Source organism: Sinocyclocheilus anshuiensis, unplaced genomic scaffold (genome assembly GCF_001515605.1).
Source record: "Sinocyclocheilus anshuiensis isolate Anshui unplaced genomic scaffold, SAMN03320099.WGS_v1.1 scaffold1746, whole genome shotgun sequence".
In the NCBI taxonomy this organism is placed as follows: Eukaryota; Metazoa; Chordata; class Actinopteri; order Cypriniformes; family Cyprinidae; genus Sinocyclocheilus; species Sinocyclocheilus anshuiensis.
This window is the reverse complement of record NW_015545562.1, coordinates 771,892-798,799: the sequence shown is the minus strand read 5'-3', so window position 1 is coordinate 798,799 and position 26,908 is coordinate 771,892. Positions and strand designations below refer to the sequence as shown.

Here is a 26,908-nt window from a genome sequence, read left to right as displayed (position 1 = left end):
TGTTGACGTCATTTTAACTGAAACAGGAAGACAGGGCGGGACATATCAAGCAGCCCCGTCCCTTTTTAAAATAACCAATAGCGTTCGTTTATATCACAGCTTGGGCTAGCCGTTGAGCTCCCTCCACCTGTATAGATCTGCTACGGGGTGATCATGTATGCTATGGGGCTTATTCATATATGGTATATGTGCAGCAGCAATATTCCTTACATGCTCACAGCAGCATGTTGTGGGTGTATTGGCAGTAGCAAGTCTCGGTACTTGCTCTGCCGCAGCAGCAGCGTAGCAAATCTATTCCGCCAAGACCAAATACATTAACATTGTCAGGTACATTACCATTCAAATCACTCCGAGAGGTGTCATGACAGATATATATATATAAAGTGGCACCTATAATCTTCCTGCGACATCAACTGAATTTCAACTATGACTCAACCCAGATCAAATATTAGGCACAGTAGTGTCTCTAAAAGTAATAATCTTTCAAGTACCAAAAACAGTTCTCTTTTTCACAAAGAGATTTTCCTACCAGCAGCCTTAAAGTACATATTGATACTAACACCCAAAAAACTTTAATTTTGATTTCATGGGGACTTTAAGTACAGCTGCTGTCGTTGTAGAGAAAGGGATTGTTTTGGTTTGATTGCCTTACCCAAGCTCTTCTCCCAATGAGTTGGTGTACAATTTCAGTCGATAGAAGCCAATGGCAGAAATGTAAGTACCTTGCTGTTGAGCATTTTTCTGCAATTAGACTTTGCATTTGGCATCTATTCTTTGTAGCATCGTGTTTTTGCCCACTGGCCACTTTTTACTTGCTGCCCTTAGTTTATTTTCATACTCACCCAGGGGAACTTGACAAAACAACAGATGCAGACACAAAAAAACAACGTTTCCAGGAAACTTTCATTGGTTTTAAAATTCACAAGAAATAGTCTCGAAACCAATTCCAGTGAAGATTCAGTAACACAGTGAGTAATGTAATCACCATGATGGTCATTTAGCATTTGAATCAGGCATATGCAAGAGCGCTGTTGAGGATGGCAGACTTTAATCTTTAATCTCACGACCAGATGCTGAGAGGAAAGAAATGATATTGTCTTGTTGCCATTCCAGCAGTCTGTGAAAAAGCAATTTTTATGAACCCTCCAGGGATAATATCACTAATGTATGACTGTGTTGTAGTCAGGTCTAACACACTGGGGTTGAGCAGCATGCAGTGTTGAAGTAAGTGCCCATATATCAGTGACAGGGTTCAGAGGCTGAGAGCATGGAGCTGAGCACTGCGAAGCCAGCAGGGTGAAGCTGGCAGAGATCTGCTCTGCACTCCATCGATCTGGCCGAGTTGGAGTGGGTCACAGTTTCAGCACTGGACAGCTTCATTTTCACTGCAGTGGAGGCGTCTGCTGTTCCACCTCTGGGCACAAACTGAGCCACATAAACACACACGCACAGAGTCTTGCATAGTTGGAAGCTGCGGTTCATTAAGCTGCAGAAGGCACCGATGTACTAGTTTCCCTCTGAGCAGCCCTTAAGGGTAAGATCTGCCAGTAACACCCTGGTAACATAAAAATGCTGCATCAGCTCTGCAAGAAATACTGTATTTATTGCAGGCATCAGACATGACTGTCTGGGTCCAGGTTTGTGCTCTAGAGCAGAGTTTCCTCATCGTTTTTGTTTTAGGTAGCCCCACAGTTCCATATATAATACTCAAGTACACAAATATGTAAAACATATGTAAAACAAACATTCTTGCCAATAAATGAAAATAGAGGCGCCATTGCATCTGTTCAATGTCACATGATAGGAAATGCAATATACAATCACAATATTCAATGTGTTGAATGTTATTCAATAAACAGTGCAAGCCATGGTGACTCTTATGAAGCAGCTCTTTTTACTGAACCAGAACGATCTTGAAATCACTCGTTAAAGGTTTGAGTCAGATCTACTCACTGAATCATTCAGAACTGTTACTCTGAATTGACTCTCAGAGTGAACTCAGAGCTTACAGCATCATTTTTTAGTTATATAAGATTTTAAATAAACCATGAATTTGTGTACTGTGATACACACTTTATGTTCTTGAGACTGAAATTTGGTGGTAAAACTGTAAAGTGGGTGCATATTTGAGCCATAATCAATATTTCACGTTGTTTTAACAAACAGGTTGAAATATTCCTACAAAAAAAATAAGAGTTCAATTTATATGGCACAAATACAATCACTACAGAGCAATAATGAACTGGGAACAAAACCTCTTCTAAGGCCTTATATGGAATGTTTTATTTTCCCCCAATTTTTAAATCCATTTTTAATGTTAAAGGGATAGTTCACCCAAAATGAAAATTCTGTAATTAATTACTCGCCCTCATGTAATTCCATACATCTTTATTTTTGTTTTCTTTTTACACAAAAATTCTTGTAGCTTTATAAAATTAGGGTTGAAGCACTGTGATGTCACATGGACTATTTTAACGATGTCCTCACTACATTTCTGGACCTGGGAACATTGCAGTTGTGTTGCTGTCTATGCAGGGTCAGAAAGCTCTTGGATTTCATTAAAATAATCTTAAATTGTGTTCCGAAGATGAACAAAGGTCTTACGGGTTTGGAACAACATGAGGGTGGGTAATCAATGACAGAATTTTCATTTTTGGATGAACTATTCCTTTAAATTCAACTTTAGTTATCAAAACGTATGTGCAATTAACTGAAATAATGAACAATTATCTTTGTTTTTGTTTTTATATTCTGCGCTACACATTCACACCGAGACGCACAGAACATATGGGCTTCATATTTAAATAGAAGTCTTTTTGCATTTTAATATTCACAGACACTGACTAGTCCATATTGTGGTTCATACCATATATCATAATAATGCCCTACTCTTCTGAAAAAAAAAAGTCATGAAGTCTTTATTGGATTTTATATTAGGTTTCATTAAAAAGGAACTGAAATGTGCTAAGATATTCACTACAAAAATAATGTCATTAATTTCAATTAATTATTTTAACCTTTTAACAGCCCTAATTTTTTTTTTCTTAACTTTCTATTTTACAGGTTTAACTAAGAAAAAAGTACCACCAGGAACCTGCTTAAGTACCCTTGGTTGGGAAACACTTCCCTAAAGAAACATATGGAAGCACAAAGAGAAATATCATGGGTGAATCAGAGTATCATTCATCAAATGCGTGTGCATTATGACACAATGTGGCTTGAGGACATCTGTTTTCACCTCTTCATACGTTTTCTACTCGAATGTGAGCATCCCTGTGAAAAAAAAAATGAAGCTGCAGGTGACGCATGAAGAGAGAGAACCCCCATGTTTCCATGGCAACGTGCAGGTGAAGGCATCAAGGACTAATCTGGTGTTAGATCAAAGAAGCTTAAGCATTGTTACAGTAGTCTTCGCTTAATTCCATTACACACACTCATTAACCATCACTTGTGTTCTACTGATGTCTCCAACTAAGCCTAAAATGATAATGATCACAAGCAGTCAGGTTTGACTCACCAACCAGAACGCTGCACTACTCACAGCAGAGGGAGAGAAGAAGAGAATGAGCGAGAGACAGCATTTATTGCACCATGTGTATGAGCCCTGAAAGACTGATAGCTTTCGCGACATGCTGCAATCTTCCCCACTTTCAAACAATAACACACAGACGTTAAAACAAAATGCAATCAGCTGAAAACTTTCATGCTGTAGCAAGATGCAAATCTGCATGTTCTAACACTTTTTTTTTTTTTTTTTTTGTTACATGGTCTGATGTCCTTATTTTGAAAGTGCGGTCATTACGTCTGCTCACTGGACACATCAAATGTAGTCATGCAGTAAAAACAACTCAGCTGTTACACAGTTCTTCCCATGATGCAAATGAGCAAGTGCATCACTGCAAAAATCATTGTCTTAATTAGTATTTTTGCCATTTTCCAGTAAAAATTTAAACATCTTTAAGATTCATTTACCTGAGAAGAAGGGTTGTGCACCATTTAGATTTTTTTTTTTTCAAATTCAATTTCTGAAGTTGAATTGAGGTGGCAAACAATAGACAGAATTGCAATTCAAATGACAACGAATTGAAATTCAAAGAAATGTATATAACCAAGTTTTATTTCAAGACCAAATCTGAACTTGAAACAAGAAGCGGAATTGCAATTTGAATGACAAAGAATTAAAATTTGAAGAAATATATATAACTTTTATTTCAGGACAAATTTTGAAGTCAAAACAAGAAGTTGAATTACAATTCAAACCAATCAATCAATCAATCAATCAATCAATCAATCAAAGTCTGTCTGTCTGTCTATCTATCAAATTGTTTTTGTAGATCAGGGTGTCAGTCTTCTTCCACTAATATTTATTCAAATTTTAATTGTGATCAATTCTATTCGATTTACAAATGAACTGACAGAGGGACAACTCATTAAGATGTTTTCAAAGAATATGTTTCATTTTAAACAAATAATTAATCATTAGGAATGTTTATGCTTAAAATATAAGGTCAAGATATGTTCAAAATTATACACAATATTAGCCATTATTATTATTTAAAAATAATAATAAAACAATAAAGATACTGTAAATTTCTCCTTTTAAAGATGTTTACAGAAAACCAAACAAAAATCAATTGTTTGCTGTGCACACAAACATCACAACCTATAGGTGAGCAAATAGACACCACTACCATACATGCACATGCATGTTGAGAGCGAAAGTACAGTACACATTCAAAAGTATAAGACGTCTTGTTAATTATCTAGAAGGAATATCACATTCCAGCCCAATGCACACAGGCATGTTCAAAACTATTCTCTACACTGTCACCCAGACGAGAATGAAACATTTGTTCTGGGTCAACTTTGGACTGGGTCTTAAAACTCCACTGTGGTTACACTTGCGTACATATACATAAATGCATATTGATGTTACATGACTTCGGATCAAACCAAGTTAACCTTTGACCTCGGTGCTACAGCATACTGCCTCAGTGCCCAAGGGATCAGTGTAACCCTTTCCAGACCCCATAACACTCAGAAAGAGAATCACAGCAAGCATACATTTAGGTGCTTTGATACTGGTGATGCTGGTCCTGTGCATTTTGGTAATTTTCCAAACATATTAATACATATTTTTTATAATAAACTTGCATTTTTTAATTGTTTTTTTTTTAACTAATCATTATATTTTGTTTGGATTGAATGAAAGGTGTGAGATGAAACTACAGTCCCGTATAAAGAGACTCAGTTGAAATCAATAGTTGAGATCAATATGGATCAATATTTCTTCTGACATATATATGCACTAGGGCATTTAAGAGCCTCAGTCACACACTTATCAACATTGCCACCCGTCTCAAATCTAGCCGCTCATCAGTTATAAGTCTGAATATCACTTTCCCAAATTATCAAGCTTGCAGTCTGCCATTTTCACTCAACAGGCTCACTGGAGCTACTACAGAGAGAAAACTGAATGAACCTCTGTGAAAAATAGTTCATGCACGTCTAGGACAAAGGAGACAGGATGTAATGAGCAGCTAGAACAATATCGTCTGCTGGAGTGACAAGGCAGCCAAAGCACAAAACTTTTGTGTAAATGCTAAATGAAAACAGCAGGATTAAGGTCACCAGAATAGAAAATGCATGAGAAACAAATAAAAGATGAGAAATGGTAAAACAGAAGATCTAAAACAATTCGGTCTTGTGCTTATTTAGTGCAGGGGTTTTCAAATTGTGCAGTATAAAAAGCTAGATTTTCTCAGTAGCAATTGACAATAAGAATCAGAATCAGAATCAGAAATCGTCTGCCAGTTGTTGATTCTCCACAGTGCTGGGGGATGGTGTCTTGTAGTTGGTGATTTCTTTCAGACTTTTCCACACTGATGCTGAGTCACTAAGAGTAGGAATTATAATATTTAAGAACCTTAACTAATAATACTACATTATATAAAGGAATAGTTCACCCAAAAATTAAAATGTACTCACCTTCAGGCCATCCGAGATGTAGATTAGTTTGTTTCTTGATTGGAACAGATTTGGAGAAATGTAGCATTACATCGCTTGCTCAACAATGTATCCTCTGTAGTGAATGGGTGCCATCAGAATGAGAGTTCAAACAGCTGATGAAAACATCCCAATAATCCACAAGTAGTTCACACAACTCCAGTCCATCAATTAATGTCGTGTGAAGCGAAAAGCTGCATGTTTATAAGAAACAAATCCATCATTAAGATGTTTTTAAATTTCAAACCGCTACCCATAATATTGCTTTCTCCAGATCTCTGAATCTGTTCTAATGAAGAAACAAACTCATAAATATCTTGGATGGCCTGAGGGTGAGTACATTTTCAGAAAATTTTTATTTTTGGGTGCACCTTTAAAGGATCATTAGTTAGAAATTACATAATAGTTGAAATGAGACTTATACAAGAAAGAGAAATGAGACTTACAAGGCAATATAAAACTGATACGGTGAACAGGTCAAACCTGTTACTACTTCATGGATTTTCATCCATTTTACAAATCATGCTGCTCTCTAGAATAATTGATTCTGGTTGGTCGATAGCAGCATCCTGCAGTCCAATATTTTTGTATAATGACCACTAGTATCACATCTAGTTCATAAATAGTGCTAGTGATTCACTTCTTGTATCACTTTGCAGTCTCTTCTCAGTTAATAAAAAAATCTAATAAATATTTCATGTCCATTTATTTATTTAGGTAAATAGGTTGTGATCAGCTTATGCACTGTAATGCACAGACCCTTAATAAAAATACGTTTCACTCACTCTAAGAAAATGTATTGCTCATATTGCTTGTTTTTACAATGGATAATATAATGGATAATTGTTTTTTAGTTAATTTATTTTTATCAAAGGTCAGTGTACTACGTTGCATATTGTAAGATAGAGCTGACTGACTGAACATCAGACGCAAATAAGAAATTTAAAAACAAAAATTGTTGGATAATCTTAAATAAGTCATATAACTGCCGTTGCTGTATCTATGCTGAGACTCTCAGTTATATTTTAGAGCCTGTTATAAGGATTCCTTTGTAGCAGCAGAGCATAAACATGTTTTTAGGAGACTGCTGAGTCACTGGTCGAATCCATTGCAGAATCGTGCTCCCCCTCCCTTCAATGGCTCTCCTCCTCACTCTCTCACTTTCTTCTTCTCTCTGGACTGTGTTCACTCCCTCCATCCCCCTCTCTCATTCCCATCTACACCCACCCGCTCCCGCCCCAACTTTTTCTGTCTCTTTATCTCTGTCAACACCCCCCTGCCCAGTTTCCTCTGTGCTCTCTCTTGTTCTCTTTCACTCTCCTCTCTCTGGTTTAATTAAGGGGTAAATTAGTCTCTGAGTGACGTGTCAGAGAGCAAGGTAGTCACAAAGAGAGTTGATAATGCAACTACTAATTCTCTCCTGCTGCCTCTGTTTCAAAGGTGCAAAAACAGCAGCAGCAAAGTCAAACGCTACAGATGTAAAAAAAGGCTTCAAAGAGTTTTGTTAAAGCTTCACTTTAATCTCAACATTACAAAAAAGAGGCAACTGAGAGGGAAAGAAATCTGCAAGAACTGCTTTGTTTCAAGTTAAGTTAAATTTCATGAGAAGCAACTGTCTGTGATGTTCACTATAAATATATTTTAAGAGAAAATAACTCAAGATTTGTTGGGAGCTACTTGTGTATTTAGTTATTTTCAGCATTACTCTGGTTGAAAATTACAGATTCAATTATTAATAATAATATTACTAATCTTTTTTTTCTCAAATTTACCATTAAATCATCACAAAACATTATTTATGGTACTAACACTTTCTCACTCCACCACTAATAGCATATTTACTGAAACTATGGCTATTAAAGTGGTGTATCACATAAAACTAAAGTTATATAGTTGAGTTGAGTTTATTTATTAAACATGCAAAATATCTCTTTTATCTTGAGGCCTCATGGAATGTGCATGAAATATGCATGGTGGCATAAACATAAAATGTAATTTTAATGAATTATGAACACTAAAAATATGCAATCTGACTTCTATGCTGCACACAAAATTTCTATGCACACTGAAATGCCGTAATATAATGTTACGCTCTCCGCAGTATGCGTATGAATGGATGTCAATGGAAAGACAAGTGTAGTGTGACCGGCCCTTTATTGCAGGAACACCTAGTTCAGCTTTTGCAAGTCATTCTTCCAGTTTTTAGGTGTTCTTGCTGTACCAGTGTGTCCTGCTGGTTTTGCAGGGTTTTTATTTTTATTTTTATTTTGTTCTCCAGAGGGGTTTTCCTAATAAGCGTGTTTAGTCATTGTCACATGGCTTCCTGACATAACAAGTCAGTTTGACCTCATGCTGAGGTTAAGTAAAATAGTTTTTACCTCATTGCATGTTACTCTCTGAACTGAGCCAAATAAGGATACACTCTCAAAAATAGAGGTGCTTCAAACGGTTCTTCACAGCGATGCCATAGAAGAACCATTTTTGGTTCCATAAAGAGCCATTCAGTCAAAGGTTCCTTAAAAAAAACATCTCTTTCCTACCTTTTTATCATCTGAAGAGACTTCTTTCACCACAAATAATCTTTTGTGAAACAGAAAGGTTCTTCAGATGTTAAAGGTTCTTTATGGAACCATTTAGACAAAAAAGGGTCTTCTATGGCATGGTGAAGCACCTTTATTTTTAAGAGTGTAAGTGTGAAAATTCCTTTCCTGATTGGCTTACAAGATCTGCCATTTGACCAATGGCTGAGAGTATCCTCTGTCTCTGGTGCTTGCAGTGCTGACATGCAAATAGTTTAATCTTAGCAGTCTGCTTAACATATTTAGGATTTTTAATTCATATTTGTCTTCTAATTGAGTTAACAAATAAACCTTAAATAAAATATGCTAAATTTAACAAAAATAAAAATTCACCTTCTCTACTCTATGTGAGAGAAAATGCCACACATTGAGAAGGTATAATATGTTCCCATTGTACATTGTACAATTGTTTCACTTTCATTTTTGCTTTTCCCAACAGACAAAAAAGTTCTGGAATACTCGGACCAAATTAGATTGGACAAGTTTTGTTATTCTTGTCAACTCAACATTCACATGCTGCTGCCAAACAATGTTTCACGGCAGGTGCTAAATTTGATTTGGGCCTCTCCTCCCCGACAGATTTCTATTAAACGTCGCTGACGTCAAAGCGGACGCCATCTTTGTCGAGGGCAGAGCAGCTCTCCATGGAAGAAGAACACGCGCATTGCCGTTGCAGCAGCTCAGTCCTATACAGAAAGGGGTTGATGGTGCTTTGCTGTTGAAATTCGCAGACAGACACTTCATTACTGACGGTCGTCCACCGACTACGGGATCAGGTAAGCTTTATTTCAAGGAGATGAGGAAAAGGATTGTTTTTCGTCTTTCTTTTAAATTTGTTTGGAAAAAAAGTGGTTGCCTTGAAGTCGTAGCTCAGGCAAGAGCAACAGTGGATGTTTTTGTCAAAATCCAGTGAGAAAACTGGCTAATTAAAAGAAATCCGTAACCTTTCGTTTTGCGTATCTGTTTGAATTTAAGCTTGGTGCACTGTTCGGAGGATGTCAGATTTTAAGGACAATCTTATGTGGTTAATGCGCATTTAATCGTGTGTTGGATGCGGCACGATGTGGGCGGTTTCTGCATTTCAGCACCCTGGACAGAGACTGCGTTTGCTCCACTGCGTTTCTGTCCTGAATTCACATCCAGCCCTGCAGCTGAATTACCATTATATGTCTGGCAAAGTTTTGCGCAGAGGCGCCGTCTAAATATTGGTTGATTTTACCAGATGTTTAAGAGACGCAGACAGGTTTTTACAAAAGACCCTGTTGACGTTACAGCATCAGGCCATTAATCACTGAAATGACAGTGAAGACGAACGCCTAGTTGTTTTATTTTGCAGCAGCATTTTATAACCAAATCGGCTCTTGTTGCTTTGCCTGCCAGATTCAATTTAGTCTCTGAATATAAATAATAAAGGTTCGATGGCATCGGGTGAGGATTTATCTAAAGTGATCAGCGATTGATAGTGGGGGAGGTCAATATGGCAAACTGCGACAGAGTGGTCGAGAATTAATGTGAGTGTTGCAGAGAAAGCAGTGTGGGGAGAGTCAGATGGGATTATGCAGAGATCAAACTTGTTTAATGGAACCGATATATTCGTTGTCTGCAGACGTTTATTTGGACCAAATCATCTCAACCTTGGCTTATGTATGTGATGAGGCAGCGGCAATCATCAGTGCGTGTCTTCCTGGTGGTAGACGATGGGCAGGGTCTTGAGCAAAGACGAGCGGGGGCGGATGCTGGAGATACCCTCACTGACAATGATCCGTTGGGCTCACGTATGACTAGGGATGGAAATCATAGAAGAATTGCAAGGTTTCATAAACGATTCTTAACGGAAAAAAGACGTGTGTTGCCAAATAATGAGATAATTTCAGACTTTTGCAGACTTTTTAGAGGCCGCGTAATGCCATACAATAATTGTCCTTAATACCATTTTTTAAACATATTTCATTCATTCATGTATTATTTTTTACATAGGCTATATATCAAATACCACAGACTACAACTAAACTCATTCGAGAATTAATGTGAGTGTTGCAGAGAAAGCAGTGTGGGGAGAGTCAGATGGGATTATGCAGAGATCAAACTTGTTTAATGGAACCGATATATTCGTTGTCTGCAGACGTTTATTTGGACCAAATCATCTCAACCTTGGCTTATGTATGTGATGAGGCAGCGGCAATCATCAGTGCGTGTCTTCCTGGTGGTAGACGATGGGCAGGGTCTTGAGCAAAGACGAGCGGGGGCGGATGCTGGAGATACCCTCACTGACAATGATCCGTTGGGCTCACGTATGACTAGGGATGGAAATCATAGAAGAACTGCAAGGTTTCATAAACGATTCTTAACGGAAAAAAGACGTGTGTTGCCAAATAATGAGATAATTTCAGACTTTTGCAGACTTTTTAGAGGCAGCGTAATGCCATACAATAATTGTCCTTAATACAATTTTTTAAACATATTTCATTCATTCATGTATTATTTTTTACATAGGCTATATATAAAATACCACAGACTACAACTAAACTCATAATGTGAAGTTACACGTTGTCGTATGAACAACCAGTCAGTAACTAGCCTACACTGAGTGACTTAACATAACAACATAACACAGTAACAGTTCTTTTGTTTAATTGCCAGTCATACATGACGAAAGTAATAACTTCCTGTTCAGAAACAGTTACAACTGATTTGTAATTTGAGTCACAAAGAACTGACTCATGAGAGTCAGACATGTCGCGCTGTATGGTGTTGAGTCACTAAAAAGAACCGACTCACATGAATCATTCGATCGGGAATCGATCTACACTCGTCACCGCTGTATGTTGTTGAATCACTAAAAAGAACCGACTCGTATTGGTTCGGGAATCGATCTACACTTGTACGTTTTTGTTTCGGTAAAAAGAACCGCCTCACAAAAGTAATTCGTAATCGCTCTACAAATGCCAGAGCATTTTAGTTTTATAACCACACTGGCGTCTTAGAGCCGTTAACGGAACAGAATGTGACGAAAATAAAAATCGAACGGCTCTTCGTTCTAAACCCTGTGCGATGCAGATTTAACAACGCTCCCAAACCCAAAGCCATTTTTGTCTTATGACACATCTCACGTGTAAAACACATTCTGGCTCACAGAATGTAGGCCTACTGATTGCACAATAGTATTATCGTGTAAAATCCCTACATTAACCGGATGCCGGATGTAACAACCCGAAATATCATCTAATCATCCAGTCAGATATGCAATATGACTTGGGCATGTCAGGATACTGCAGAAGAGTTTTTTTTCTGGCACGTGCCTTCATCTTGCACCTGCAAATGCTCTAAAGCCACGGTATTGTTTCTCATCACGACTGTTTTTGGCCATCCTTCTGTTGTTGTAAGGTTAGTAAATGCGCATGCTGTTCCTGACGCATATATGAGCAACGAAAATGATACTTTACTACAATGAGCGGCATTGGGTTTCGCTGGTTCCGGTCTGTATTTGTCTTGCGGCGGTTGTGAGAGAGGTTAGCACGCTTCTGTTGTTGAATCTGATGGTTTAATGCGGCTTATTATGGCTTGACTGCAGAGCGCAGGGCGGCAGGGATGTTCCCTGAATAAGTGGTGACTCACGCGATACCAGACCGCGATTCATCTTGATTTATCGATGCCCATTGCTACTTAATATTATAAACATACCTGATCTTAATTAATACATTCTATAACATGTAATGTTAATACAATTTAGTAGTCCATATATTTAACATAAAAGATACAGTGATTTATCCATATACTTATGGATTGGCTTGTTTATGCGAGGATAAACAATTGTACCCAAAGTCTAAATTATAGGTTCAGGTTTATTTTATGTATTTTTGAGCAGCACATGTTCACAGATTCCAGTTTTAATAAATGGCTGAGCTCAGTCAGGAGTGATTCACTTAAATAAATCCTACAAACCAATTAATATGTCATCTGGAAATTGTTTAATCAAATCTCGCCACTGAGACAGCGAAGTGCTTTATTATGGTTGCTTCAATGTCTTAATTAATGACTGTATCAATGAAATGTTGTGATAGATATAATGAAAAAAGAAAACCAAAAGCTTTACCAGTAACCTGTTAAGGGAAACTGCAATTTTATTGTCAGTTAACTATCACCATAAAGTCCTTGATTTCATATTCCTAATTACATATAGACTTTTAACACAAAATTGTTTTAGATTAAAGCACCAGCTGGGTCGAAAATTAGAACTGATTTGCTATTCCCTAAATTAAAAAAAGCAGCCAGTCTTTAATAGCAACCAATAACATGGGCCGAAGTACAAAATGGCTTCCGGATATCTCTGCGACAGTCCTGCACAAGTGCACTTGGTTGAACACTCACAGATTGAAAATATGGTCAAATGCGTCACAAGAGCATAAAAGGCAGAAGACAGCAATATATGAAAAGATGAGCAATGGGAAGAGGGGGGATAATGTTGGTAGAGAAGATAATAGGCAGATAAGGGACATCAGAAGAGGGCAGCTGAGAATGAGAGGAGAAAAGACAAGATACCCCGAAGAGTTAGCTTGTGTGATGCATAATAACTGCAGAAAGAAGCCCCCTCATGGCAAACATCTCAGCCTGTAAGCTCTGCCCACACATGTGGGTTTCCCCTCCACCATCTGCAAATATCAATAGTGCTGGAGGTTTCTGAGGGCGGAAAGAGAAGCATCATAAATCAGCATAAGGACTGACACTGTCCTCTCTCTGTGAACACAATTTTCGAGAGGTCACAGTGGTTAATAAGTGCAGTCTTAAACTTACTGAATAAAAGTGAAATTAAGCAAAGGATTAAGAGCTAGCTGATGTAACTTACTGTAGTTTGTACTTGCCACATAATACTGAAAGAACTGAAGCAATGCGGTTTGTACTGCATTTGACATCTAGTTTATGAAAATGTTAATATAAGACCTTATATTTGTGGGTTGTTACAATGTGGAAATAGTATGCTATCATAGGCAATGCAGTTGTTTAAAATATGTCTGGATTAATGCATGATGAAAATGACTTTTCTTACCTGTGCCATTTGTCTTTGCTAGGCATCTTAATGTTTGTGCCTTATCAGATGGACATTTTATGCATTTGGCTACTTTTGCAAGCTGTTAGTGTGAGTAATTTGGACGAATGTTATGGCGTCTGTTCATTTGCTCATAGCTGCAGTCTGAAGCCATTTTAGAATTGTAGCTCTCTCAGAGTACTGAGAGTTCATGTATTGAAGTTTTCATGGCGCATATATATAGTGTATATAAAGGCACAGACAGATGAGGTCGTGCAGATGATTCATTCTTTCTCAGTTTACATGTAAAGATTAAGCAGTCTGATTCCATTAAAGTGGAATCGTATTTCAGTAGTAAGTAGCATGCTATAGTAAACACTACTTGGAAATTCAATATTAGCCTTTGCTTCATGTTTGCATATTTCTTTTCAGGATTATTTGACTGTTGACCCATGTTTGAGATGCCAAACAGTCATTTGATAACAATACACACTGGCTCATTTAAGTCATTCAATAGCATGGAGAAAGACATATTTGCTATAGCTGAAGTATTAGCACTTGTATTTTCTCTCTTTGATTGTCAATCACTGATGTTTCTCATTCAGAAAAACAATCCTTTCTGTTGTCTACACTTTATGTGAATGTAGCTGACCTATATGTTATGAAGCACTCTATATGTAAGAAATTATTTTGTGGCATTCACAGTTTTTGATGATACATATTCCAAAAATGGAAAATGGACCATTTAGATGGTCCTTTAGTAAATATCCATTTTATTTATTTATTTATTTTGAGCATATGTATAACAATGTATGCTTAAACAAGAAAAATAATTTGCTAATGAGGTAAGAAAAACAGATTAGATAGCTTAAATTTATTAATAGAATAATTATCTTCTGTTCAATCAGCTACTGGTGCATTCAAGAAGAAATTTTAAAACTCATCTAATTGAATTGTTTATTTAATACAGCTTTAGTTCCTTTAGCTAAATGCACCTCTATAAAATAAGTCCGTTAATCATGTTTCTGTTGAGTAAAAGCTTTTGTCTGCTTCCTGGATCTTGGGCTTCCTAATTGCTTTTTAATGTCTGTTGTTTGTGACACCTCAAATATTTAACAACTGCTGATGCTATCATTCAGATGTAATTTTTTCCTTGCTTTCTTTATACCTCCCACCCCTCCTGTCTGATCAACAAAACAAATGTCACAACCACATGATACCATCAGTGCAGTTTATGAGATTTTCATATAAATTACTTTCGTTGGCACCCAATTCGCCTTTGATGCATTTAGTCTTTTCTGCAGTGTCTGTTGTTAAAGGGACATATTATGGAAATACAATATGAGAATGTTAGGATGCCAATCAAAAAAGAATGTCAAAGGAATGCAGTTAAAAACAGATCTTCTGCAGGTGTGAGGACGTCTGAATGTTGGTGTTTTTAGTGGGTCTGTTTCTATAGAAAATAAAAAATGATAGCTGATAGCTTCCTCTGCTGCTTTCTGATCATCTGATCATTCTATGAAGTTGCAATAAAACGGAAAGGTCACACTCAAACAGACTGCATAGCCAGCCCTCCAATCCTTGCCCTGTCAAACTCATCACTTCATCACTCGTCATTTCGCCAAGAACCTTGGAGCCAGATGAAGAGGCGAAAGGGAACAGGGTGTGGAGTGGGGAACACAGTGTCTGCTTTAATGGCCGTGTTGTTCATAAATTCATCCTGGGGCTTCCCCATGAGAGGGAGTCTGACTCTGAGGTTTACAGGCGGCGAGGAAGGAGGGCTCTCTGCAGTAGGACCTGATGCCGTTGCTGCAGAGCTGAACACAAATGGCCTTGTGAAATGGACTCTGTCAGATCAATTGCATTGGCTGTTGGATCCCCACTAAATCACAAGACCCTTCAACCCAGTGTAAAGGGGGGATATAGATGAGGTTCTAAGGCTGCTGCAGTCGTTCTAGTTTATGGCGCAGCAACATGAGTGCGTAGTGCAGAAACTGCAAGGACGAATACTCTGTATGCAGCCGCATGCACGCTGGAATGTATAATTTAGAACAGTACTAATGACCGTCACAGATCACAAGCCTAATGATTTTCTGTTAGAGAGTACATGGTCTGTTGATTATTTTGCAGCATTCACATATTTAAAAAAAAATGGACCTTTAGTTGGCCAACCTGCTGTAGATATCTAATCTAATATATCTGTAATATAATATTTGTATTTTTTTAAATAGCACTTTTCACTATACTTACTGTTATAAAGCAGAATTAAAATAATCAGTGCCCTATTTGAGCATAAATATAACAGAATTTAATACAATTTATGCATAAACAAGAAGAATAATGTCCTATGTTGGTCTATGTGGAACAGTTTTAAATAGTTTTTTATCATATCTTAGTGAAAGAACATTTGTAGTATCTATTAATAATACCTTGTCTGAATATTACAAGGTACCATGTGGGGTTCCTCAGGGATCAGTTTTAGGACCACTGCTTTTTAATCTATATATGTTACCTCTCGGTCACATCATCAGGAGGCATGGTATCTCTTTTCATAGCTATGCTGATGACACACAGTTGTATGTAGCCGTGTCTCCTGATGACCCTGTGCAAATTGATTCACTCACAAATTGCATCCAAGACATAAATGTCTGGATGTCACAAAACTTTTTACAACTCAACCAAGATAAAGCTGAAGTTTTGATTATTGGATTATTGGATACTCGGATTAAAGCCAAGCCATGTGGCAAAAAACTTAGGAGTTTGACTGATTTTAACTTTAAAGCTCATGTACGTAATATTACCAAAACAGCATTTTATCATCTGAAGAACATTGCTAAAGTAAAACCATTTCTTTCTCTGAGCAACACAGAAAAATTAAAGCATGCATTTATAACTAGCAGGCTTGACTATTGTAATGCCCTTCTTTCTGGTCTACCAAAGAATACGATTAACCAATTACAATTAATCCAAAATACTGCTGCTCAAATATTGACAAAAACCAAAAAGAGAGATCATATTACACCAGTATTAAAGTCATTACACTGGTTACCTGTTCGTATTGATTTAAAAAAATCTTTTATTAGTTTATAAGGCATTGCACGGACTTACTCCAGACTATCTTTCAAAAATGCTTACAGTATATGAACCTAGAAGGACTCTTAGATCCTCTGATACTTTTCTTCTAACTGTACCTCATAGCAGAACTAAAAATTCAGTGATGCTGCTTTTAGCCATTATGCTCCTCGCCTATGGAACAACCTTCCAGAGAACATAAGATGTGCTGAAAACATTAATAGTTTTAAATCTAAATTAAAAACATATCTTTTTAGTCTGGCCTTTCTGTAAAGACTTATAAAACCTCTGTATATTTCATGTGGGGGTTTTTTTGCCTAATTTTGAATGTTTTATTTTATATTTCATATTTTAATCTTTATAAACTTTATTCTTATTCTTGTATTTTAATGGGTCTATTTTATTTTAGTTTTAATTCTGTTTAGTTTAATTTTTATTAATTGCTGTATCATTTTGGTTCCTTATTGTCTGTAAAGCACTTTGAATTGCATTAACTTGTTTAGAAAAGTGCTATATAAATAAAATTTGCTTACTTGCTTGCTATAGATGTAAGAAAAATAAAGATAATCCAAGACACGTTCTTATCTTAATATCTTTTTTATATGTTAAAATATCTGACATTTATTTAATTTCAAGGATTAGAAAATAAATGTTCAGATGCAAAAGCCTCTAATTGCCATCTAAAATTTTCATCTAAAATGAGCATTTTTATCAGGCTCCTATGTTTAGGTTCAGTAATTAAAAAGAGGCTTTTGCATCTGAACTCTTAAAATATTTTTTTGCATTGTAGATGAGAAGGAAACCATGGGGAAGCCCACCTCCTTAGACGCCTGGTGGAGTATTCCTAATTCACTGCAGTATAATCAAATTTGAACTATACTGTGTTGAGGTCTTTTTTATCTTATAATGAATTTTCCACATGGTCTACATGATTATCCCTGTAAGACCCAAATTTAGAAAAAAAACTGTGAAAAGATTATTTCACCATTTATATGTTGTTGTGGGAGGCCTCTAATGCAGAAATAAATGAGTTTTAACATTTTTGATATTTTAGTAAGTTTTTAATGAAATGTTGTACAACGTTGGGCCTTTGGGGTAGCAGAATTTCAGTGATTTTACTAACTGTCTGAACAAACATATCTATTTCTATATATTATACACATGATTTGTACAAGGAGTGTGAACAGTACCATGTGTTAGCAGAGCTCTGGAATCTCTCCACACAATCCTCCACTCAGGAGGAAGGGGACTGATGTTATTAATCACTGCTCATGAGAGGAGGGGGCGGCATCACTCAGGCCTGTCCTCATCTACTTGTATTGCCTTGTGAATAATAATAATAAGCCATTGCTATAGTTTACAGGTGGCCGGCTTCATCTGTTACTCTATGGTTTTCAATCAAGGACAAGGCATGGCTGGAGACAAATGGGAGCATTAATGAACTCAGGGACCTCCCTAAATAATGCATCACCTGCTGCAGTTTATATTGTACATTTGTTCAAGTAAAAGTAACTGCAACTGTTGACGTGTATTTATTACACTGAAAAAAAAATTGGTGTTGAAACAATTTTCACTCAGAAACTGCTGGTAAATTTGACAAATAATTACAAAAAAATAAGTAACACATTGATTTAAATGTGAAATTTTTAAGTAGAAATACTGAAATAGTATTTTCTTGTTTTGTTTAAAACTTAAAAAAAAAAACATTTTTTACATTGTACATTAAATGTGCTTTCTGGTGGTATGAGAAAACAATGCTAACTATGCTGTACATTTTTTTTTGTGGTATATGGTTTGATGGCAATCTCAGATGTTCATCAATTTGCCAAGCATAAAAGGTATGAATAACATATGGCAAAAATCCAGTTTTTGAGCAGTTTTCTCTTTTGTCGTTTTTCTGTCTTTGCATTGGTGAAATAGGATTCTCATAGAGACTCTGATTTTGAAACATGTCAAGCTCGATAACTCGCTCTACGAGAGTCAAAAGTAACTGCAACTGTTGACGTGTATTTATTACACTGAAAAAAAAATTGGTGTTGAAACAATTTTCACTCAGAAACTGCTGGTAAATTTGACAAATAATTACAAAAAAATAAGTAACACATTGATTTAAATGTGAAATTTTTAAGTAGAAATACTGAAATAGTATTTTCTTGTTTTGTTTAAAACTTAAAAAAAAAAACATTTTTTACATTGTACATTAAATGTGCTTTCTGGTGGTATGAGAAAACAATGCTAACTATGCTGTACATTTTTTTTTGTGGTATATGGTTTGATGGCAATCTCAGATGTTCATCAATTTGCCAAGCATAAAAGGTATGAATAACATATGGCAAAAATCCAGTTTTTGAGCAGTTTTCTCTTTTGTCGTTTTTCTGTCTTTGCATTGGTGAAATAGGATTCTCATAGAGACTCTGATTTTGAAACATGTCAAGCTCGATAACTCGCTCTACGAGAGTCAATCTGATGCAACGTACATAACACTGTAGAGGGGAAATACCATAACCCGGTTTCAAAGGTAATCTCGTAAAACACGTCTGTTTCGTCTGACTCAGAGATTTAGAGGTCAGGCATGATAAGTTCATTCCATTTCAGGGTATATAAGGGGAAGTTAGCATTTAGCAAAGCATGTGAGAGCAGCAACCGAATGGTTACTGGTGCAGTATTTAAGCTTTAAGTTTTTGAGGAGGACAGTTTTTGTGTGGTAACTGAAGTGCTGCAGTGAAGGGAGAGGCTGCATGTTTGAAGAGAGAAAACAAAATGGCAGCCAGCTCAGAGTTGGAGGATGAGTGAGCACACACACACACACACACACACACACACACATGCAGCTATTCTAAAAGAGCATGTGTTTGAACCATAGAGCTTCTCATTGTCTCGGTAAACAAACATACAGCTACATACAATTTCCAGTATCACACAGTAACCTAATGGTCAATAAGTAATACTCTGGAGCCTAGTTCAGAAAGAAACTTGCCTCATTATGTTTACTGCTTTTAGAGTCATTATTGTAAAACTTTTATTCCAGGACAGTAATTGAGTCCAATTTTTGTTTGATCTTAAATGTTGTGTAATGAAAAAATACTTTTTTTTTTTTTCATTTTCAAAGCAATCATTCTACTACATATTTTATTGTCTCTCCCTAATAATAACTCTCCCAAAATGTATTAAGTAATGTGTAAGGATTATTGTAATGGATAGACATCATAAAGAATGGAAATATATTAATATTGTACTCTTGGCACAAGGCCAAGCTTTAAAGTTTAAGGATCCCTGCTTTATTCACAAGTTTTTCCTGTTTACCAGTATTAATTTTCTTGTAATCCCTGTCCAGTCTTGTAGATTTCTTGTTTAAATATACAGGTATATGTTTATATAGTAATGTTCTATAGAGATGTACACAGGTCTCATTGTCTACATTTGAGTGCCTCAGAACTAGCTCACTTCATCTGCAATCATTCAACAAGCAGAAAATAATAAGAGTCATCAATTAAGCAGAAAGGAGAGCATTTTCATATTTGGATAATTTTTCTTCTATATTTAATGACTGGTAGTGCACTGGAAAAAAATAATATGAATAGTTACCACTACCTAATGCATTATTAATAATCATGGGATATAGGCAAGAGCTACAATCATTTTAACCTGAAAGCAGAAGTGAATTGCAAAATTAATAAACTGAAAATACAAATAAAATAAAAGCCTAACCTTTTGACCTTTTGTTTACAGAACATCTGTTAACAGGTCAATAATTGAGGGTCCCATTTGCATTTTGCATTGTTGCAGGTTTAGCTAACCGACAATGCAAAGGCCTGCTGATGGTGTCATTCATATTCATAATACAGCAAATAACATTACGTTTGCTCAGTTAAAAAATGAGAAGATGAAAGATGTGGAGGGAGAAGCAAATTTAAAGACTGTTTTTCAGCAGTAAAGAACAGCGTGGGAAGTAAAACACGAGTCCTGAGGTTTCACTAGCGTAGTTAAAACAATTTTCCAACATTGTTTTGCTTTTCCACATGAAAAAATGAAGACAGCAAGGCACCTCTTTGATTAGGCCCATCATTATTTCTCTGGTCTCTCAAATTGTGCTCAACTTTTAGGTTATTTAAAAAATACTGCCACAAAGAATTCACTATGATGTTCACTGACCTGACAGTTTTATGCACTCATCAGAATCTGAACGAGTTCATTCATCAGAGGTTAAGCGAGGACATGCGAGAGACGTTTCTGTATTGGTGTGTTTCACTGGCACCAGCTAGGGCACCATGGCATATGGCACCACACTGCAAATTCATCACAAATATGTTTCTATTACCCTGAGCGAGCCTGCATGAGTACACAGCCTGGATGATGGGTCAATCAATTGTAAATGGGTGCTCCCTGATCTTTAACCAAAGCAGAAGATGACATTAATTTCACTGCTGGAGATGGGAGTGTGATACTGCAGCCTTTAGAGTCTCTGGAGTATTTCACAGTAAAAGGTCAGGCAGGCGTGTTAAACTTAATCGCTTGAGTACAATTATGCAATTAATGGAGGCAGTATCGCTCTTTAATACCTGCTTGGAATTCATTGGATATTTCATTGATAGTGTTGTGTATGGTTGAGTTGGATAATAAATTAAGATATATATATACATATATCTTTATATTGCTTTTACTTAAACAGAATTTAGTGATGTTTCTGCTTAAAGCAAGCTTAAAAACAAAAATGTTACAAATGATTTATTTATTGCAGACAATGTCTGTTCTTGTATACGAGCATGAGGGTTTGTAAAAGCATGTTTTCCTTTTAACTTTGAATCAGGATGGCATCATTGCCCACTTGCTTGTGCAGTTTAACACACACTCACAATTATTCAGTAGGCTGTTCTTTCTAGACCCCTTGGGATATCTTGCTAGCTGTCAAGACAGTCTTTTCAGGAATATATCTGTCAAGCTCACAGTTTCCATGACAGAGAAGGGACAAATTTCTCCTGGTACACCCAGAACCTCAGGGAAGAATTTAATCAGCTAAACACAGTAGCCAGCACCTCGGCACGAAGAGAAGAGGCGATGGGCTCCTTAAGAGCAGACAATGTCCTACTGTCCATTTAATGACATTTAATTAGCCTGTGTAAATGAAATGAGTTTATTAGCTGTATGACTTTAACGTCCGTAGCTGTTTCTCTGAGGAAGACAGTATTGGTTTAGCATGGATATATTTTCTTTGTTAACTCTTAAATCTGGATGGCACAATCATTTAATGTTTTCCTTTTCTCTGTGTATGTCTGATTCATTTAGCTTCCCCTAGACTTAAGACCCACTCTTCCCAGTTGGAGACCAGCTCCACCCAGCACACCTAGCAGCCATGGCAGAAGATACGGATATGCGCAATGAGCTCTCTGACATGCAGCAACGTGCAGACCAGCTGGCCGATGAGGTAAGGTCATTCACTTCCTCTCTTTATGCTACACTTACACGAACAACAACCTTCAAACTTGAACTGGTTGCAATCAAAAGACAAACGTAGTGCCAACTAAGGGACCAAAATGGAGCTTTGTGAAGCACGGATGTGTATTTGACCACCAAACCAAGTGATAATGAAGAATATTTACAGTAAATAAATGTAAACTAAAATAAAGAAATGGATAGTTAAGGTCATGTACACTCACATGAGATGAAGACTAATAAAAACAGTGGTCACATCAGTAGCCTAAACTGATTTTTTTCCACATGGAGCAGGTGAATGTTAAAAAGCTGAATTATTTTATCTTTGTAACTTCCTGTTATAATTGTATAAATTACATTATTATAAAATAATAATTTAAATAATAATTTATAATTATAATTTTAGTTTAATTAACCATGGCTTACTATGAATAGTGCATTTCTATTTTATAAAGTTATTAATACTTGTATTAATTGTTATTATAATATTAATACTGACAATAATTTTAATATATTTGATTAAATATTTGAAATTAGTATAATTTTAGATTAAGAAATGAATAGTGTGTATAGTGTACTGTGAATAGTGCACTTCTACAACTGAAAACATTTTTACATGATGCTGCATCAATGCCACTATTGACGCCTGTTGATCAGCGCAACATAAACAATAATGTAATATTAATAATGCATTATTTTATTTGCCAAGTCATCTGTTTAGTTAAATCAGACATTAAATTAATTTTGCTCTCATCCAGGTCACTGACATAAGTTAATTATTTCACATTTTCATGCTCTGTTGATTGAGGCTTGGATAAATTGCTGTAATTTATTCTACAGATTTATTTATTTGTACACAGCTTGTTCTGTGGGCTGCAACTGTGAGATGTCAGAGTCCATATGTGAATGTGTGTGTGTGATGTGGCGGGAGGGTTCACCTGCACTCTGCTTTACATAACAGTGCAGCATTTGCTGTGTGTGTGTGTGTGTGTGTGTGTGTGTGAGAGCTGGGGGTGGCGTCTGTGAGTTTGCAGCCTGACGGAGCTCCTCACTGCCACCCCACGCTATGATTCTCACAGCTGAGCAGAATATTAAAACATAAACAGCACACCACATTGCAAAAGTGGCCTCCAGCCTTCTGATCCACAGAGATATGAATTCATAATAACCAGACTCTCAGTCTATGATATTTGTGTGAAAAATGCTGTAGATCTACTTATATAAATGGCATACTGTTGAAATATGTTCGGTATTCATAATGTTAAGTAAGAAGGAAATTATTCAGCTCCAACGTTTTTGGCATTCAGTGAGAGACAGAAAGATGAGGTGGTCATACTGGTGGATGGCCTGAGATCTAAAGTGATGAATGATGTTCTGATGCTTAATGCAGATTTTTTTGTAAATTTTTCTGTAGAGGCTTAAATATTTTGGTATGTTAGTGCTGTAAAGAACATCCATTGATTATTTATCTATTATAGTGTGTGTTAAAAATCCTCCCACACACTACAGCTTGTGGAGGTTTTTATCTCTGTCAGTTCCTAATGAATTCTGGTTTTAACATCTTTTTCCTCACCCCCCCACCAACAGTCACTGGAGAGCACCCGCCGTATGCTGCAGCTTGTGGAAGAGGTAAAGAGACACTTTATTATATTTGTATTAAAATTATTTCTCAGTGCATATGTTCTTTCTTTCTGATCACAAATGTTTAATATATGATCTGTCATAAGATATTTTTTGAAAGAAATAAACATACTTATTCAGCGAGGATGCAATAAATTGATCAAATCTGACATTAAAGACTTTTACATTATTATAAAATAGTTCTATTTCAAATAAATGTTGTTCTTTTGAACTTAATATTCATCAGAGAATCCTAAAAAAAAAGTTCCATGGTTTAAATTATATTAAATATTAAGCTAATTAAATATTTAATCAGATTAATGAATAAATATTAAGCAGCAATTGTTTATTTTTCAATAATGATAATATTAGAAATGTTTCTTGAGTGCCGAATCAGCATATTTGAATTCTGCCGATTTCTGAAGCATTATGTGACACTGAAGACTGAAGAAATGGCTGCTGAATATTAAGCTTTGCAATTACAGGAATGCATTACATTTTAAAATATAATAAAATAGAAAACAGTTATTTTAAATTGTAATAATATTTCACAATAATAGAGTCGATCAAATAAATGTATCCTCGGTGAGCATAAAAATAAAAAAATATATAAAACAAAAAAATCAATGTACTAAATTAACATGTTAAATTGACAGCCCTAGAAAAATAGATCAATAAATCAACAGATCAATACTTGTATTTTATTCTATCTTGAGAGCTTTAGTCTGCAGACAGAGCTCAGCACAAGCTGGACTTGGCTAATCTAGGCTAGACGGGTTGAGGGTGTTAAAGAGAGAAAGAGAAGAGAGGTGTGTATATCTGAGGGGAAGAACTGTGATGAAGTCTCTGCAACATATCTCAAGGTCATATCGATAATCACAGCCCATATCTCTGCAAAGAGCACCTCCCCATGTCCATTACTGGCAGATCAGGGAAGTGATAAGTCGCCTCTGAGTTGACAAATAGACAAGTCGCCTGAGGCCTCTAAGGCTGACAGACTGATAGACAGAAGAAAACTGGACAGGGAGGGTAAACATGGATAAAGAATCATTTGTCACTGCTGACAGTCGATCTAAGATACTACTACTTATGTCAGCCCATACCAGCCTTTTCATGTTGTAGTTAGGCTAATCAAATGTTCTCGGCACTTATAGACCATCAGCAGTATTCCTGCGTTAGGCCAAAACGGAGGTAAATCACATTCATTATTTATACCAGTAGAAGCATTGAGTTTGTCCCAGGCTTTTACTGCTGTGTGGAAATTCAGCGGTTTATGGCACAAACAAATTAATCCCCAAGGATCCATTTAGGGCACATTGTGATCCCATCCGGAATGAGGGGGGTGCTGCTTAATGTTCCGCTGATTTATGCACCACCGAGCCTTACGATTATCCCAAATATCGATATCCCGTTCCCCTCAAAGCGCTAAAGCTGCACTTTCTGAAATATGTCGCAGCTGCCTGTTATTTTCCAAACTCTAGGAAAACAGAACAGCAAATTTACTTCGCTGATCATTAGGTTTACGGAAAAGTCATGTTTTGTTAGAGGTGGATGAGATCTAGGATGCCAGTGACCAAATAATAGTAATGGACATTTGTTGCTCAAAGACATTTCTTATTGAAGACTAGAACGTTGAGAGCTGATTTATAACGCAGACCTTTTCAGGGCGCTATTAAATAATAAACACATCATGGATGACATCTATAGCAAAATATGAATTGGAATCTCTGAGCACATCGGTACTGGCTTTAACGTCCTTGTGCTAATGTCCCCTAATACTTTTTACAGAGGTTTGGGAGGAGTAAATGTCCTCTGTATGAGTGTAACTCATTTCATAAGCTTTAAAGAGGTGACAGATGATTTGTTGTGATATTAATGGGCAAACCAAATCGTGTGTCCTCAATATCTGAGGAATGAAAAGGCATCACTTGTTCTGTGTAGCACCTTCAATGAGATCCCACTATATTTGTTGCATTGCCTAAATATTTGGTTGTACTCCAACACACTCATTTATTCTTCTAAACAAAAAAGTGGATTCATTCATTGCTACCATTTTTCAGCAGAATTTCATTGATGGATTTTTTTACTGTTTCAGGGTGAATTCTCAAGCCATGAAAGCTCAGAAAAGACTCTCAATAGATTGTCTCACATTAGCACAGAGTGCATTTACTTACAAACAATATTGATCAGAGCTGTATGCTCCACAATAATTAGCGTCTGCTTATTTAGTCTAAGAAAAAGGAGAAGAACATTATGCAAATTTAAAATGTCACCGGTACAGCCTGAAGGTTTCCCTGTAGACTGCCTCTGGAATGAGCCTTGTGTTTTGTGTGCTGAACCTCACCTCTTTTTTTTATGTCCTTCTTTATTCTTTATTTTCCATGTATTTCACCCTCTTTTCCACGCTTCTTCTCCGTGGCTCTCGATGCATAGAGTAAAGATGCTGGTATCAGGACTTTGGTTATGCTGGATGAGCAGGGAGGTAAGTGTGGATGTATTTTAGATGACAATCTTCATGCATTCTTGGCACATAAAAATATAATATTGTATATGTCTGTTAGCTTTTCATATAAAATTAAAATGTTTTAAAATAAATTTGCATTAAGCAACTATAGTACGTATCATAAATTAATTTTTAGCTTCATCTGATTTTTTTTTCAGTTAATTCCACTGATTAATGCATAAAGCAATTAAAGTCATTTTATGTAATTATGATTTCCTCTGCTGTTTCTGAAGTAACTAAATATTTCACCTTTTGCTAACACGTTTCCTCTTTTATTTAATATTTTTTCGATATACTGTATTACTAAAAACAGGACTGGCCACTGTAACTGTCCATTTAATGCTTGCTTTTAAAACAAGTTTACTGTTCAGTTTAAAAAGTAGTTGCCATCACATTAGTTTTTTTTTAGGTAAGCAGCTTGTAACAATAAACTTCCAAGAAAACAAATTTTCCCATAAACTGCACTAATACTCTTTTGTATAATCCCTGGCACGATGCTAATATCATAAACAAAAACAGATATTACCTACTTCAACAGTGTAATTTCAATACGTAAAAAAGTTAAAGTGGGCCATCAAATATAAATCAACAAGGCTCTAAACAGCTTGCTCCCACTTTAAAAGCACACATTAGCTTGTTTGGCTTAGTGTGATTTAAAAAATTACACAATTGGCC

General features: G+C 36.3%; 1 protein-coding gene across 2 annotated transcripts in view; it reads left to right on the top strand.

Annotated features, from left to right (window-relative positions):
- The first annotated feature begins 9,199 nt into the window (after positions 1-9,199).
- snap25a (synaptosome associated protein 25a) overlaps positions 9,200-26,908 on the top strand; it is a 25,089-nt gene continuing 7,380 nt past the window's right edge. Inside the window, exons 1-4 of one of the 2 annotated variants that reach the window (XM_016499334.1) lie at positions 9,200-9,361; positions 21,964-22,102; positions 23,698-23,739; positions 26,164-26,212. In XM_016499334.1, the coding sequence (XP_016354820.1) occupies positions 22,031-22,102; positions 23,698-23,739; positions 26,164-26,212 (163 nt within the window). In that variant the 5' untranslated portion in view covers positions 9,200-9,361; positions 21,964-22,030. The remainder of the gene's footprint in view (positions 9,362-21,963; positions 22,103-23,697; positions 23,740-26,163; positions 26,213-26,908) is intronic. The other variant, XM_016499333.1, reaches the window with a different exon arrangement.